This window comes from Pavona decussata, unplaced genomic scaffold, assembly GCF_977016875.1.
Source record: "Pavona decussata unplaced genomic scaffold, jaPavDecu1.1 SCAFFOLD_300, whole genome shotgun sequence".
NCBI lineage: Eukaryota > Metazoa > Cnidaria > Anthozoa > Scleractinia > Agariciidae > Pavona > Pavona decussata.
The window spans coordinates 4,418,687-4,434,318 of record NW_028145697.1 but is presented as its reverse complement, the minus strand read 5'-3'; the positions used below and the strand labels follow the sequence as shown (position 1 = coordinate 4,434,318).

Below are 15,632 nucleotides of genomic sequence, written 5' to 3'. Positions count from 1 at the left end.
GTGGCTCAGATGTTTTCAGAAATCCCAGTCGTGACAAGACAAAAATGTTATGCATTTGACTCAGAAAACGTTGGCAGGCGTAACATAGTAGTGAACAAATATCACAAAAAGTTTGAGAAAATGTTCCAAATGACTTTTGTTTCACGGGAATCACCTTAAATGAGATTACAATCATCTGTAGCTATTAAATGCAATGGTGTGAAATGCTGCCTAATGGACATTTTACATTTTTTTTCTTTTTTCTGCAAATAAGATTACTTTTTATCAGATACAAATGCTCTGCTTACCTTGCAATATTCCTTAGCTCTCGCCACTGGGGAACCTACATGTACATGTAAGAACAAAAGGATTAATCAAACAATAAAAATTGGGAACCTTACAGTTAATTGTCGTTTGTAAGAAAAGCTGCAGTAGTTAACATTCAATGACTGGGGGTTCAGTATTTTAGCCTGCAAGAACAGATGTCTTTTCTTGCTTTCGTCAGGCTATGGTTCCATGATGCCAGTATCTCTCAACCAATCACAACTCAGCACTGGGGTATATTGAGATGGCTAGTACAAGTATGTGAATTCACAGCATGTTGTTCATGTTATCTGCGTTAAAAACTTAGCGGAAGAACATGGACAGTGCACTGAGGAAAGTTTGAGATATGGTTGAGTTCCAAAAACTCTAGATACACATCAAGAAAAATTATGCTGTTTCATTTCTTTTGCAGGACAAAAGATACGGTTTTGTAAATCTTCCCACTGTGTTTGGAAAATCTGTATGTGTTCCAATAATATTTTTTTGGGGGGGGGGACATTGCACCCGACGCTGGGGGAAATTTCATTAATCATATGTAGCAACCTCATTTGCGTTTCTGTTTGCTTTAAGTCTTTTCTTGTGCTTTTGTTATTTCTACTAGGGCTCATTTGTGTTCCTTTTGTGATAAATGATTTTGTCCACCTATTTTGTGTCGTTCTCCTGTTTTCGTTTCTCTCGCCACAACCCCCTCCCCAGCTCCTCCCTTGGGGTTTCTCCCTTCCCGCGCTCAGGGCTGGCAGTTTTATTTTGGGGTCCAGTGCCCTCTCGGATTACTGAGGCACAAAACTGTCATCATTTGAGCCGCCCGCCTTCGTCTTTTTATTTATCCATTTTTGCTTATTTTGCTTTTTCAGCCTCCTGTTAAATGGGTCAAAATTTCTTCTGTGCCCTTATCTCCGTTGGCTCTTCCCATTCTAGAATCTTCTGCGTGTTGGGTCAAGTTTAAGGGTACACCTCTCGGGGCAGCTCAAGGGTTGGCACCTCACAATGCGCATCTCCCGGTTCATTTTCTGGGTTCGGTCCTTGATGGCTCATCCTCGGCTGACGTCTCTATGTTGGCTTTCAGAGATCCCCATTCCTTTGTGGCTGGGAATCTTCATTTTTACTATCAGTTTTGGCAACTCATATCTCGCTCGGCTCCGTGTGATTTAGCAAGCGAGGTTCTCAAGTGGATCAAGGAATGTGTAAACGTTTACGATTTCTTTTGGCCTTTCAATGGACAGTTTAAAGGGGAAAGTTTTGACTCCTGTATTCCTCCCACTAAAGTTTTTCCCAACAACCTGTCATGCCAATCGTTTGTAGAGTTCATAGACAGTTCCATTGCCTCTGGTCTTCAATCTGGAGCAGTCTCTCTCTGGGGGAAGGTTGGTGAGGTTCAACCTCCGCATTTGGTCATGCCTCTCACTGTGGAACCTTCCAAACCGCGTCTATGCCACGATAATCGTTTCCTTAACCTCTGGATCAAAGATAATTTGTCCATTTCATCTCGACAACCTTTCCATGATCCCAAGGTACGTTACGAGTGGCTCCTTTCAGACGGTTTGTGATGACAAGTCTGAGTGTCATCACATCCTCCTGTCACCTGACAGCAGAACGTTTTTCGGTTTCCAGTGGGGTGGTTTCTACTATGTTAGCAATGCTATTCCTTTTGGCTGGAAGGCTTCGGCATATATTTACCATTCCACTGGCCTTTTGGCTACTGATTATTTCCGTTCAGTGGGGATCCCGTGCTTATTGTATATTGACGATCGTCACACTGGGGAAATCAGTTTTGCGCATTCTCCCGGTCTACGCCGTTATTCTTTCGGATAGCAAGCACGCTTTCACCAGAGCCTCGTCTGCAAATTTTTGTTGTTTGTTACCTTCTCATTTTGCTGGGGTATTTTATTGGCATTAAGAAGTCACTCCTGGTTCCCTCGCAGTGCGTCCCGTACCTCGGTTTTGGCATCGATTCTGTCCATCAGTCTTTTACGCTTTTGAAGGACAAGAAGGAAAAGTTCATTGCCCTTCTGGATCGTATTCTGTCCGCTGACCAAGTCAATGTCAAGACTTTGCAGTATTTCTCTGCTGGCAAATGCATCTCGTTCTCGTACGCAGTCCCTGCTTCACGCTTGTTTACCAATGAGGTTAATCTGGCAATCTCTAGAGGCCTGCGCTCTTTGCATGCGGTCAGAGTTTCCAGCCATTTGCGGCAAGAGTTGGAACATTGGACTTTTCTTAAAGGCTGGCAAGGTTGCCTCCCTTGGTTTTCCAAGTTTCAAGCCCAGATCCAGCTCACTTCTGATGCCTCGTCATTTGCTTGGGATGGAGTTCTCGGCCCTTTCATAAAGCCTGTTGCCATTCGTGATTATTGGCTTTCTTCGGTTTTGAAATGCAACATCAGGCCTTGCGCACGGTGTTGGTTACCACTGTAAAATTTTACAAATGACTTGTGTGTGATTGTAATTTATCGTCAACAGAAGCCCATTTAGCTCATGGTTTCCTCACAAATGTGTGGACAGATGACAAAATCTTACTATGTTACTGGGTAGATGCACAAATAGCCTACCAACGCGAAGTAAAAAGGGAAGAATTTCGAAAGGCAGTCAAAAATCCGCACTTCCGGCGCTACAAACAAGGAGTATCGTGCGCTATCGTGCCTTTGGTACAGTCTCCAAATGTCGTGCCTATCGTGCCTATTTTTCGTTCCCTAATTGTGCCTTTTTTGCATTCCCTGATGGTGCCCATTTTTTGTTCCCTGATCATGCCTTCATCGTTCCTGTCGTGCCATCGTTCCCTAATTTGCATTGTACCTATCGTTCCCTTTATCGTTCCAATCGTGCTTCTTTCCCGCCATGAAACATTGAGAAACAACGGAATTCACGCATTCCATAACAACAATTACGAAAACTTGTCCCTTAGTGCGATGAAAGGACATAAAAGTAAAAATGTATCAATTGAAAACCACGTCTCAATGCTTTATTTTGGGGATCCCATTCAACATGTCCATGAACTTTTCCCTCAACTAGCAGATAAAATAGGTCTTATCACGGTTTTCGAAGAGATCGAAGTTTATCTTCTATGCGAGATTATCAGTAATTTCAAAACTTGCACCTTAAGTCCAGAAAAACTGCTGTGAGCCTCCTCTAAAGAGACAGATGGACTTAAAATCCATTTAGCGCCTCCAAAATGTCCAAGTGATGGTGCTCTGGCTCTAAAAACGTCTACGCCAGCCTTGTACTTTGCACCCCAATCATCTTTAGTTGACCTTGAAAGAACTTCAGGACCATTTCCTGAAACCTTTAACAGGTAATAATCTTCGTCAACATCCCCTGAAGCGATTGCCACAGTGGAGTTTGTCGAAATCAAGTCAACAATTCTCTTCCCTGCTCATTCACGTCTGCATGTGTCACGCATCGCTCAACTCTTTCAGATTCAAGTTGGATTTGTTCCCAGTTCTCAACATATTCTGTGTTTGTGCACTCATCGTATTTGCAATCAAGACATTTCTCGCAAAAACAGGACAGTTTCTGGATCTTACGGTTTCTCTCAGGGCCATTCGCTAGAATGCTGTGGATGTTGCGATTGTTTTTCACCTTTCAAAACATGCGATATGGCATCTCTCTATCGTGCTTAGGTACAAAAAAGAAAACGCGCCTCTTAAGTTTAACCACTTGAGATTGGAATCTTGTTGAAGTCGGTAAACTTAGTCCGGCTTTCGCAAAATCAAAAAGATCTTTGGCTGCGCTGAGCAGCCATCTGTCCACTCATGCATTACCTGGACATCATAACCAATATCGTTCACGTAATTCACTATGTTGGTTCGGCAACCCTGAACCGAGTGATGGTCGTGTCTTAGGTCAGGGGAAATTGTAAACAAATGTTCGGTGACAATTCTCGGATCGTTCTCTGAACTTTCTTCCCCATCAAGATTAAACAAAGCGTGCGGATGCAAAACAGTTACGTGAATGGAGGCTTGTGTTTGCCCATAATACAGTGACTGAATCTGGTCCTGATGCTGGCAAGCATAGTTTTCAGAATAATCGTGAATGCAGCAAATATGCCTTAAAGGCAAGTTATCTAATAGACTTTGCAATTGATCATGCTGCCATCTTGTGCGAAATCGATGCGCAGGAAATGTTTCTAATCGAACATCTCACCTGGTGAAGTTTGCATCTCTATCAGCTGCAGCCTCCTTTTCTCACCCGTTTCAACGTAATCAAATTTTTGCCACTTGACTGTAGCAAACGAATTTGTTCTAGTACTCTCTTCTGGCGGTAACTGGAATTTCCTTGTGCCACAGTTTTCACAGGATCTATGTAAACACTCTGACTTGTGGAATTCATTTCCTGGATTTTCACATTGTGTTTCCTCCACTAAATCGTTCAAACTATCGTAAACTTTAAATAGCCGACTGCATTCCGCGTCTTTGGTAAGGATACTTCTGCAATAATCCATGCATGTTTTAAATAGCATCCGAATTTCAACATGCTGACGGCAACAACAAGAATTTCTGTCTTCGGGTTGAGCAAGGACAACAAAAAAAGGTTGACAGCTTTCAAATGTTCTTTGCTTTACGCCAATCTCCGGATATTTCTTTTTGAAATCTTGAAAAATCTCGCTCTGAGCATTTTCCAAAATCTGCTTCTCATGCTCAATGTATTCGTTCGGCCCTAGTCGTTTTCGTTTAACGTCGCTTTTATTTCCAGTAGGGCGAGAGTTTCCGGGACTTGCCCAAAACTCAAAAGCGAGTGTACATACGTCCTCCAATAGCGCGTCACTGCGTGTCTTTCTGTGCGTGTACATCCACGCAGACTCCCTATTCGCAAGTGCAGCGGCTCTCCTTTGCACGATAAGGCACTATTATGTGTTGTCCTATCGTTCCCTATTGTGCATACCGTTCCTTCCGAGCGCCTAGTTCGTACTGTACATTAAGAAAACTAGACCAACAAATTTTGACGAAATCTTACAGACTAAAAGAGCAACAATAAGCACCAACAATGAAATGAATGTAGGAACAATATTTCCCACCTTTACTTCACATCGATCTGATAGTCTTAAACGGGCCAGCGTTAGCACTAGTTTTTGCGTAACTTGGGCACTGGCAACGAAGGGAACAGAAGGCACGAAAGTGAATGATAACTTAATCACCGTTCCATTCGAGCTATTTCGTTCCTTTCGTGCCCGCACATGTATATTGCCAATTTCAGCTGTACTTCACGTTTTTGGAGAACTGTTGCAATGAATTACGACTCGGCAATTGACCACATACGTGACCAGCGACTCGAGATGGTTGAAACTTTGTGTGAGTTGAAGCGCAAGTTAATAGAGACTCTCACAAATTTAACAACTTCTCAAGCCATTCAAGAGTTATCGCCGATCTTAGCTAATTACTGCAGTGTGAAAGAAAATATCCACGCCATGAGAGCTGATATGAACATGCTGGAAGACTAAATGACTCAAGCAAATTAAGGGTGGTCAAACAAGTGATTTTTTCTTTTCATGACCAAATGGCTCTTTTCAGAGCCACAACAGACAAAAAGGCAATGTCCAACACAAGAGATTTTTAGGTTTAGCTATTTGTTACAGACACGTGCCAGACAAACACTAGGCAATTTTTAACACTGATCGCTCCGGTGAGCAAAAATCGCCCAGTGCGTCCCTGGCATTAAGTTAAGTCATAGTCTAGTGGGCTATGATCGGACTTACTTGTGACTGCGTACATCTCAAATTTCAATCATTCGTTCGGAAAATCGATTTATAATTACTCCTGGCGTAACGCCCAGATTGTGGCTCTTCGCACATACTGAGGAGGTAAACAAATGATAAGTAACCCATTTGCTTAAGCAACTTTTCGGGGGAGTGCGTTGAATAAACGACGACGGTGAACAAAACCTGAAAACTCAACAGTGCACTTCAAGTTAGCACATGGAACAAAATATTTCCGCGAGTTCATCATGTCTTACCCATCGTTCACAGTATCGTTCATGCACGATATTGGGCATGATCAGTTCCAATGGAGTGATTTATAAATAGCAATTGATGAAGGGCACGCAGGTACAAACAAAACGGGCACGAAAAGCGCGATAACTGTGGGCACGATAGGAACGGGCACGATAGGCACAAAATTGACTGAAAAAGTGAGTTTTTTAGAGTTAAGTTAGAGTGACATTATATCAGAGATCTTCTATCCTTAACCCTTCAGGGAACAGGAAACGACTGAATGACAAACGTAAACACAACCCATGTGCATCGTAGTTTTACTACAATCTTTATCGAATTTTTTTTCAACGTGACAATTTCGTCGATTGAGGCGAGAGCGTTTTTCACTAGATAGAGGGAAAATTTCGAACATGATTTTCTCCAATCTTGGATCTGTAATTTTCTCGGAGCTATTAAAAAATAAGAACATTTATACAGTGCACATTCATTTTACTTTACCTTTGCCGGTTTTTATGATCCTATGATTTTTGTGAGCGCCAAAATTTAGAGTTTTCTGATGTCACCCAAAATGTTACGCGTGCGGTAACCAATACCGTGCGCAAGGCCATCAACATCAAAGAAGTTCTTGCTTTGGTAAACGTCTTGGAGGCTTTTTCTTCCTCTCTCCAAGGTTGTCGCATCGATGTCTTCACGGATAGCCAAACACTTATTCGTTCATGGAACCGCCAGGGTGCCAAGTCCCTCAAGCTGTGTGATGCTTTTAAGAAGCTCTTTTGCTTGTCAGTGCATCTTAATTTCAAGCTCAACCTCTCCTATATCTCAGTCCGTTTGCAATTCGGCCGATCCCCCGTCTCGTGTTCTCTCACTTCAAGATTCCAAGCTATCTGCGGGTGCCTGGGGTCGTATCCAGTCTCGTTTTAGCCCCCATACTGATGACCTTATGGCCCTCCACTCGAATGTTCAGGTTTCCCCCCCTTTACCCTTTTTCTCACCTTACCCGTCTCCCTTTTCTTCTGGGGTTAACATTTTTGCACAATCCCCCACCTTGTGGCCCCACATGTTTCCTAATCCTTATGTTTTTCCCCCTATCAACCTTATTCCCCAGGTTTTTTGCTTCCTTCGGGGGTCGGCTGTCCCGCATTTCACCTTTTGTGTTCCTGATATCCACCCTCAGCAGTATTGGTGGCCTTGTTTTATATCTCAGGCGTCTGATTCTTTTCTCTTAGCCCCTAAGGGTTCACTGGGTATTGTTTTAGCCCCTTCACATTCTGGTTTTTCATCGGAATGGCCTCTCCCGTGGGATCTGTGGGTTTTTCGTTTTTCGCCTCCTTGATTTTTTGTTTTGATTTTGATGTATTTTCGCACCTCTCCTCTGGGGTTTGTCACTTGATGTTAATAAACTTGTTTATAGTTACTTGTTTGTTCTGCATTTACTTTTATTCTCTTTCGTCTTTTTGGTTTTCAGTGCATCCCGCAAGCCTCCCGGTTTTTTACGCCAGCTGTTAGCTGTCCTGTTTACCAATACGCCAACGATCACACTTTTCGTTTTTGTCAGAATTGCGGTTACGTTCGGAAGTGTTGCATGTGCAATACCCCAGCTACGGGCGCCTTCGATCTTGTCGCCATCGATGGTTGCATTTCTTCCTTGCAAAACACCGCTATGTCCTCTGCATACTCCAAGCAGAAGCAGTCTCTCAGGAAAGAGTTAAAAAATTTCCTTTTTGCTCTCCCCGGTCAGAAATCCCTGATTAGTACAACTCCTTGCCCCCAACCTTTGCCATTTCTTGGTTTTTAAAGACTCAAATGGCAAGACTCAAGTTCACCTGCCTCGCTGTCTGCATTTGGGCCTTAGGGGGTCGTTCTCTTGCGCATGTCCTTTTTGCCTTTCCTGTAATACTGTGGACTCTTATATAGGTAAGCTCTGTTCTATCTTCAACAAGGTCGGTTGACAAGGTGAATGGAATCGTCCATTGCTCATGGGTAACCCTGCTTCTGACTCCCTAGTTAAGCAGTACCAATAAGTCTGTCACAGAGGAGCAGCTCAAAGCCAGGATCTCTCCCAAGCAAGCCACCCTGTTTTTTGTCCACAAGTTGGCTTCGCTCTCCTCCTTCCTCGAGAGGCGTATCCTTTTGCCTTCTCTTGCTCCGTCCAAGATTTTTGTTGTCGCGAGAGACGAAGCTTTCTTTAAAAAGCTTTTCTTCAGTGGTGATAGGGGCGAAGATTTGGGCCAGATTAAGACCGTAAATTGCCCGTTTTCCGGGTGATGACGGCTTTTTATTCAACCATGTTTGGGGCAAAACTTTAAGGGACGGTACCTCTAACCTTTTCGGGCTATGACGGCATCCTAACTCTTTAATTTGTCCTGTTAGGGCCATCGAGAATTATGTTCTTTTAGCTCAGAACATTGGTATAGAGTTACATCATGGCTATTTTATTCCGTCCCACAAGTCCACAAGGAAACATCTTAGACAAACCCCCATTGTACTCTGCGGCTGAAGCGCGTCTTAAGTTATATCTCAAGCAGGCTGGTATCAACGAGGGCAAGACTCTGCATAGCTTTAGGAGTGGTAGCGCCTTGACGCATGCTTTTTCCGGATCTCCTCTCGCCAATATTATGTCTCATGTTGGCTGGCATAGTTCTTCAACGGCATCCTACTGCATGAAGCTAGCTGATGTCTTACGTGCGGGTGCTCCAGCTGATGCGCTGAAGCTGTTGAGTCCTCGAGAGTTTACTGTGATTTCGATCATTTGAGAGATTTCGTTCTGGCCTTTCCGCCATCCAGTCGTCATCCTCCTAAACGCGCCTCTCCTGTCCAATCTGTTTAATTTTTAGTTTGGGGCTTTGTTCGTTTTGGTTGGGTTTTTTCTTTAGTATGGGCTGTCCGGGGTCTTTGCGTTTGGGCCTTCTCTTCTCGCGGTATTAGTACTATCGGGAGGCAGATTCGCCCATAACTCAACGTAGGAGTGCAGGTGAGACTAGTGAGAATAGGATACTATTGCCAATAAACACTGTCTTGTGTAAAACAAGAGCTAGATGTTGTCCTTTGTCCTAAATAGGGTCTTAAAAAAGAGGGCGTTAATACAAGGTAGGTATTTAAGGTTATTTTTGTCCTAAACAGGGTCAGGGTTTTAAATCCCCAGCGGCACCCCTATACCCAAACACAGGTCAAGTACCCCCCCCCCCCCCCCCCCGTTTTTTAGTTTGGATCCACATACTTCATACTTCATAGTTTCATACTTTCTTTTTCTTTTTCTTTTTTCTTTTACAACTCGGAATTTTTAATAAGCAATTCATGGGGGAGGAATGGATATTTTCTGAAACCATTGTTTTCTGTTTTCCCAATACCCTTATATATAGCTGTATTTTCAGCTTAATTATTTCCGTACAGTAAGGTGATTTAAATTCAGAATTCAAGAGGGGGATCTTAATGGAAGTTTTCTAAAGGCTGGATTTATGTGGAGCTTTTACAGTTGTAGTTAAGCAAAATGCTTTAATTTAGCATGCAGTCAAAAACTATCTAACTATTGAATTGCCTCATAGCATTTCACACGAAAGAGCACATTAGATACAAAGCCCCACTGTAATTTTGCTGACCATCAAGCTTTTATCTAACTACATACATCCAATAGGCAATTGATATTCACTGTCATTGATTTTTTTCAAACAGTGGGTGTCAAGCTACAGGATATAGGACCTTGCTGCCAAAGCTATAAATTTGATTTTTAAGTTGTCAGAAAAATAATTAAAAGTAATTGTCTTACAACCAAATTAAAGCTACAACATGATGTCTAATGCAATTTACATTGGAAAATGACTATGATTCATCAAGATACATTCAGTATTACCTGTGTGGTTTTCATTCGATCATCTTTCTCATAGTATTCTAGTAGCATATGAGAACAGAACTTGTCCCAGTCCACATAACCCTCTTTGCCAACATCAACCTTGTTAAACAGATCTTCATATTCCTCCCGTGATCCTTTGTTCAGTACAATGGACAGGATCTCACAGAACTGATCAACATCCAAACTCAGCTCACGCTCATGACCAGATTGGTTTATCTGAAATATAAAAATGATTTAATAAAATTCCTTTATGTCAGACAACTTAGGGATGACATTAATGGTTGTATAGTTATGTTGGTGTCAAAGCTTATTGTGTAATCATGTTTAAATTTGGTAATTACGTGTAACATATAAGTAAAGCCCTTAGTCTAATTAGCTGATTAGTTATTGATGTTAATGATCATTGATTTTTAATTAGTTATTCTGGTTATGGCTAGCCTGCGTGGCAGACGCATGAAAAATATATAGTGTGCGGAAAAAAAAGCATGGAGCGCAAGGGAAACATGCGAGGGTGAAAGTAGCGCCTGCCTGAGAGGGCCACCAAAATTTTTTTTTAAGAACAGAAATTCCCATTGATTGAGACGGTTCCCGAGGGAATAAGTGGTCACCTTGATTGGACAAGAGAGCTGTCAGTCAAAGGAAATTCGAGACCGTTTGCTGACACAAATTGGAAAAGAAAGCCTCAGTTAATTTTTCAGTTATTCACATTCCTGGCACAGCAAATAGGCTGAAGACAAGGAGGTGAAGGTTTTGCCAGAATTCTTGTTATAATTGCACTGCTTGCGAGTATAATTCAAGACCAGATGTCAGAGTTCAGTTCAACAGGACTATGTGTCTGTAATTTGACAAACAAAATTTCCAACTCTGTAAATAAGTCCACAGAAATAATTCTAGCCTTAAACAGCAAGTTCTGGTATAAAAGGGGCCTGGCCTGACCATCATTCTCACCTTCAGTTGTCAATCAACCATCAGAGCGTAAACAACTGACAAACAACATGTGTCTTTTTCTTCGGCTTTTACCGATGAAATCAGCTTAGTTTTCAGAATAACCCTTGTTAAACATATTAGAACTTGATATCTTATATTGCTATAGTGATATTAAAATATTTTAAGCCATTTTTTTTTTTGAGTCAACAACTTACCAGGACTGAACAGCATCTAAATTTGCATCTCATGCCCGCAAAGGTGTGAAATGAAGGAGGGGCTTGCCCTTTTATAGTGGAACTTCTTGTTTAAGACAAGGAAGATACAGGAAAAATAATACTTGACTGTTCCTGAAAATATTTGAACGTTCAAAACTTGTGCTCATTGTTTATGGGCTAGTGAGAACTGTGCCGTAGAAATAACTTTCGCGGCAGCTCAAAAATAGAACTTTCAAACATTATTTTCTCCAGGAAAATGTAGGCTATAGAAATGATTAAACTGTCTGTGTAATGCTAGAGACAAGTAGAACAAGAAAAAAAATTTGATTCTTGCCCACGATAATACAATTCTTTGAAAAAGCACTTGACATGTGACTTTGCTACCATATCCAAATTTCTTTCATGGATGCAATTTGACAGTGCAGGTGATTCTGGTCTCAATATAAATGTTAAGAAAAGGAGAATACAAGAAAAATAACATTTGGAACTGTTTCTGACAATACCTTAACATTCAAAACTTTTTTGTGTTTACGATCACATATTTAAAAAATACTCATACACTAGAAATGAGCTTTGCAGCTCCAAAACAAAGCTTTCAAAATCTATTTTCTCCACAAACAAATATACTATGGAAATGATTAATAAACTCTATGTGTAAAGCTTGGAACATGCAGAATAAGCAAAAACACAGATTGTTGCCCGGTAGAATGAAGTATTAATTGACAAACGACTTACCCATTAGCTATCATATGCTATTTTCTTTCACGCATGCAATTTGATGCTAAGTAATTGGATAGGGGCAGGCTAAGAATTTGGTAGGCCTCTCGGGCAGGTGCTCCTTTTACCCTCGTGTATGCATGGCTTGCATGCCCTATATTTTCCATGCACCTGATACGCAGGCTAGGTTATAGCCTTTCTCAGTGCTGTTTGCCTTGTTGAATATTTATAATCTCATATCCTACATGGGCTCGTGGAATAATATTATTAAATAATATATTAAAGAATCTAAATACAGTGACTCATAATGGGACAATCAAAAGGCAATCACCATAAAAGCATCCTGAACAGCCTTGAGGTCATGCATTGTAAGTCTATTGACCAGCTTGAGACCAGCATTAAAGCTTGCCATCTTTGGATCAGCTCTCCTACAGTAGACAGAATGTACAAGAACTAATGAGAATTATGTATATTTAAGTCAGTGACACAGGGCCACCCTAAAAGCCGGAACGGCAGAATGACAGAATGGCAGAAAATCCTAAAAGATGGAACAGTGAAATAATGGAACAGAGGAATGGGGGAAAATTGACCCAAACCCTTAAAGACAGAACAGCAGAAAATCACCCCAAATCCTAAAAGATGGAATGGTGAAATAATGGAACAGCGGAATGGGGGAAAGTTGACCCAAATCCGTAAAGACAGAACGGCGGGAAATCACCCCAAATCCTAAAATATGGAATGGTGACATAATGGAACAGAGGAACTAGTCTAGTTGCTCTAACCACTGTGCTATGGGTGACTCGAGCTCATGGCATTAGGTGGTTAATGGCTGGTTTGCTAAATTAGACCAACTGGCAATTAGGCCAAGATTAAGACCAGGTTTAGAGTTGGCAGTTAAATTGGGATTAGGGTTTCTTCATTCACTTTTACAACAAAGAAGAAAATTTTCTAATGTAATGAAAAGTCTAATGTAATTAATCAGCTAAGGGTATAAGCTGCAGGTGTATATAAAATATATGTAAAGGTGGAGGTGCAGTCAATCAATCAATCAATCAATCAATAATCTTTATTTATACATGATAAGTATTAAAGCGACGCTTCGCTTGTGGGGTCGTGTCTAAATAATTAAATAAGATAACTAATGAATTAGAAAATAAATAGGATATACACCAGCTAAAATCATATAGCTACTTACTACATGCAAGTCTAAAACGATGAAAGCTTAAAATTCTAAAGTACAAGGTGGTACTCTAGTATTGACTAATTATTAACACTAATTATACAGTTGAACCTGTATTAATAATGGCCACCCTCGGGACTTGAGTAACTGGCCGCTTAATACATCACTAAAAATACTCACTGGGCGTGGTCTAATGTCACTTTTAATGGCGTATCATACAAAAACATTTCATGCAAGGAAACAATAGGGCAATCAACACTCTTTCAAGTGATCAATACTTTAAACAAAGTTCAGTGCCAACTTGTAACTTAACGGTAAATAATATTCGTAACATTGTGTAAAAGTACTATACAATAAATTGTCCTCTACTCTCCTACGGTATACAGTGCTCTATTTCTATGACTTACAGTTCACAACAAAATATCTCATTCCGTCATTTCATAGTTGTTACACTCAATGTTCAATGTCACATCGCTGAAGAACAAGTTAATTAAAGAGGAATTTCTTTCTTATTCAAAACAAACTTTTTATCTAGCGTTCGTGATATGGTACTGTACTTGAGCACATTGCGGACATATGGAAAGCGTTAATTATATTAAACGGCCAAGTATCAGCTTACAGTAGCTTTGTACATGTTATTTCTTTATAGTGATGCTGGATCGCATTTTAAACACAATAAAATACCGCATAAAATAAGATATGGCTTAGTTTCCATTCAAGGGTGGCCGCTTAATACAGGTAAAAATAACAAAGAAAGACAAACATAGGACCGCTACAGGGTGGCCGCGGCCGCTTAATAGAGGTGGCCGCCTAATACAGGTAACAAATACAGCGTTTGTATGACCAAACAATCGGGACTTTAAAAACTGGCCGCTTAATAGAAGCTGGCCGCTTAATACAGGGCCGTTATATACAGGTTCGACTGTACTTGAATCATACGTGAACGGTGCAAGTGCAAGGAGTTATTTGGTCTATATAATTTAAATAGCTGTTTTAAGAAACGAGCCATTTTCACATTATAAACTTCCGTTTAATAAGCACAGGTCAACCAAGAACGATCGAAAGTCACAAATCGAACTGACTTATAAGCCTAAGCTTAGAAATCAGCTGCATCTTGATTCGTATATGTCGGCTTAAGCTCTCATCAACTGACTCCCGTGCGTTCTTGGAGGCTAAAGTTCTAACTTTTTTTTTGTTCTTGTTTTATCCCAGGTTGCTTTTACAGACTGGACCTCGAAAGGATAAAATGTGCCGTACGTACAACTGAAGTCTAGGAGAGTCAGAGTCAAAGCGTAATAAGAGTGTGTGGAATCAAAGGTTTGTTTAATGTGTCGCTAAAACCCGATGTCCATACCTTTCGCTGCTTCCTTCTTGAGCATGCTCGGCATTCGTTAATGCAACGGAAGAGTCCTCCCCTTTAGGAGACTTAGACATTACTTGAATACAAGTCAACAAGTCAACAAATATCGGAGATTTCTATCCGCCATGTTCAATCAACAACCAGCAACCATAGCAATCACTAGTGTCCTTTCTTTTCCTGTGGCCGAGGACGAGTGACCCTGGGCACCTGGGAACGAATTTTGACCGCTCTACTTATGACTTTAATAGACGGGTCACTTAGACGTTTCTTTACCATTAGCTTAAAATTAAATTTCAAAATCATTTTTAACGAGCGAGATAAAAACGTCCTTTAACTTTTAATCCTAGATTAGCGTTGTCAGACTTTTCAACAACTGGGCCCACAGGCAGCCCAGGCTCAAGCTTAACCGTTTTTTGCAACGGTTTGAATTAATTATAAACAGTCAACTAACCATGGTTCTTGTATTGACTATTCTTTGTCACCAGTATCAGCTTTTCAAGCCGATTCGAAGCGATTTCGGCGAGTTAGCGTCGTCCAGGCTTCCACTGCGTTTCTCTTTAGGGGAAACCCGGACGACGCTAACTCGCCGAAATTGCTTCAAATCGGCAATGAAGACAACAAGGTAAGTTGACTCCATTAACAAAAAAATGCTAATTTCTACCATTTTATAAAAATCTGCTGCATTCCCATACAAATCCTTATAATTCAAACCGTTGTAATACAACGGTTCTCTTATCTTGAACTTGGCCAGCCTGTGCTGGGCCTGGAATATTATCCAAGCCTACTCACCGAAAGATTGATACAGTAGTATTTCAAAACCGGTCGGTCTAAAACGCAGGTCACAGGTCACAGGTAACAGGTAAAACCCTAACCCTAACCTGAAAACTAACCCTAACCCTAACCTCGGGTTATGTTAGGGTTAGGGTTAGGATTGTACCTGTGACCTGTGACCTGTGATCGGCGTTTTAGACCCACCGTTTCAAAACAGCTTGCCAAATCTTGGTGGGTATAAAATTTCCCCCTTACAACCCTTCGGATACTCCGATTAATGTCGGTTTTAATCCGATACGTAAACGAGAATTGCTTGGAAGTAGGCTCGATTTCCAGCCGTAATATGCGATCCCAATTACCACAAAATTTTGCTAACTTTAGCCTCGAATT

General features: G+C 41.1%; 1 protein-coding gene across 2 annotated transcripts in view; it reads right to left on the bottom strand.

The window, feature by feature from the left end:
* Positions 1-14,635, bottom strand: part of LOC146454734 (cilia- and flagella-associated protein 337-like) — a 40,823-nt gene extending 26,188 nt beyond the window's left edge. Inside the window, exons 1-4 of one of the 2 annotated variants that reach the window (XM_085095014.1) lie at positions 14,466-14,635; positions 12,263-12,359; positions 10,073-10,288; positions 288-322 (exon numbers count right to left, since the gene is read on the bottom strand). In XM_085095014.1, coding sequence (XP_084951140.1) covers positions 288-322; positions 10,073-10,288; positions 12,263-12,359; positions 14,466-14,545 — 428 coding nt within the window. In that variant the 5' untranslated portion in view covers positions 14,546-14,635. Of the gene's footprint in view, positions 1-287; positions 323-5,991; positions 9,364-10,072; positions 10,289-12,262; positions 12,360-14,465 lie in introns of those variants that run through there. The other variant, XM_085095015.1, reaches the window with a different exon arrangement.
* Between the last annotated feature and the right edge of the window lie 997 nt (positions 14,636-15,632).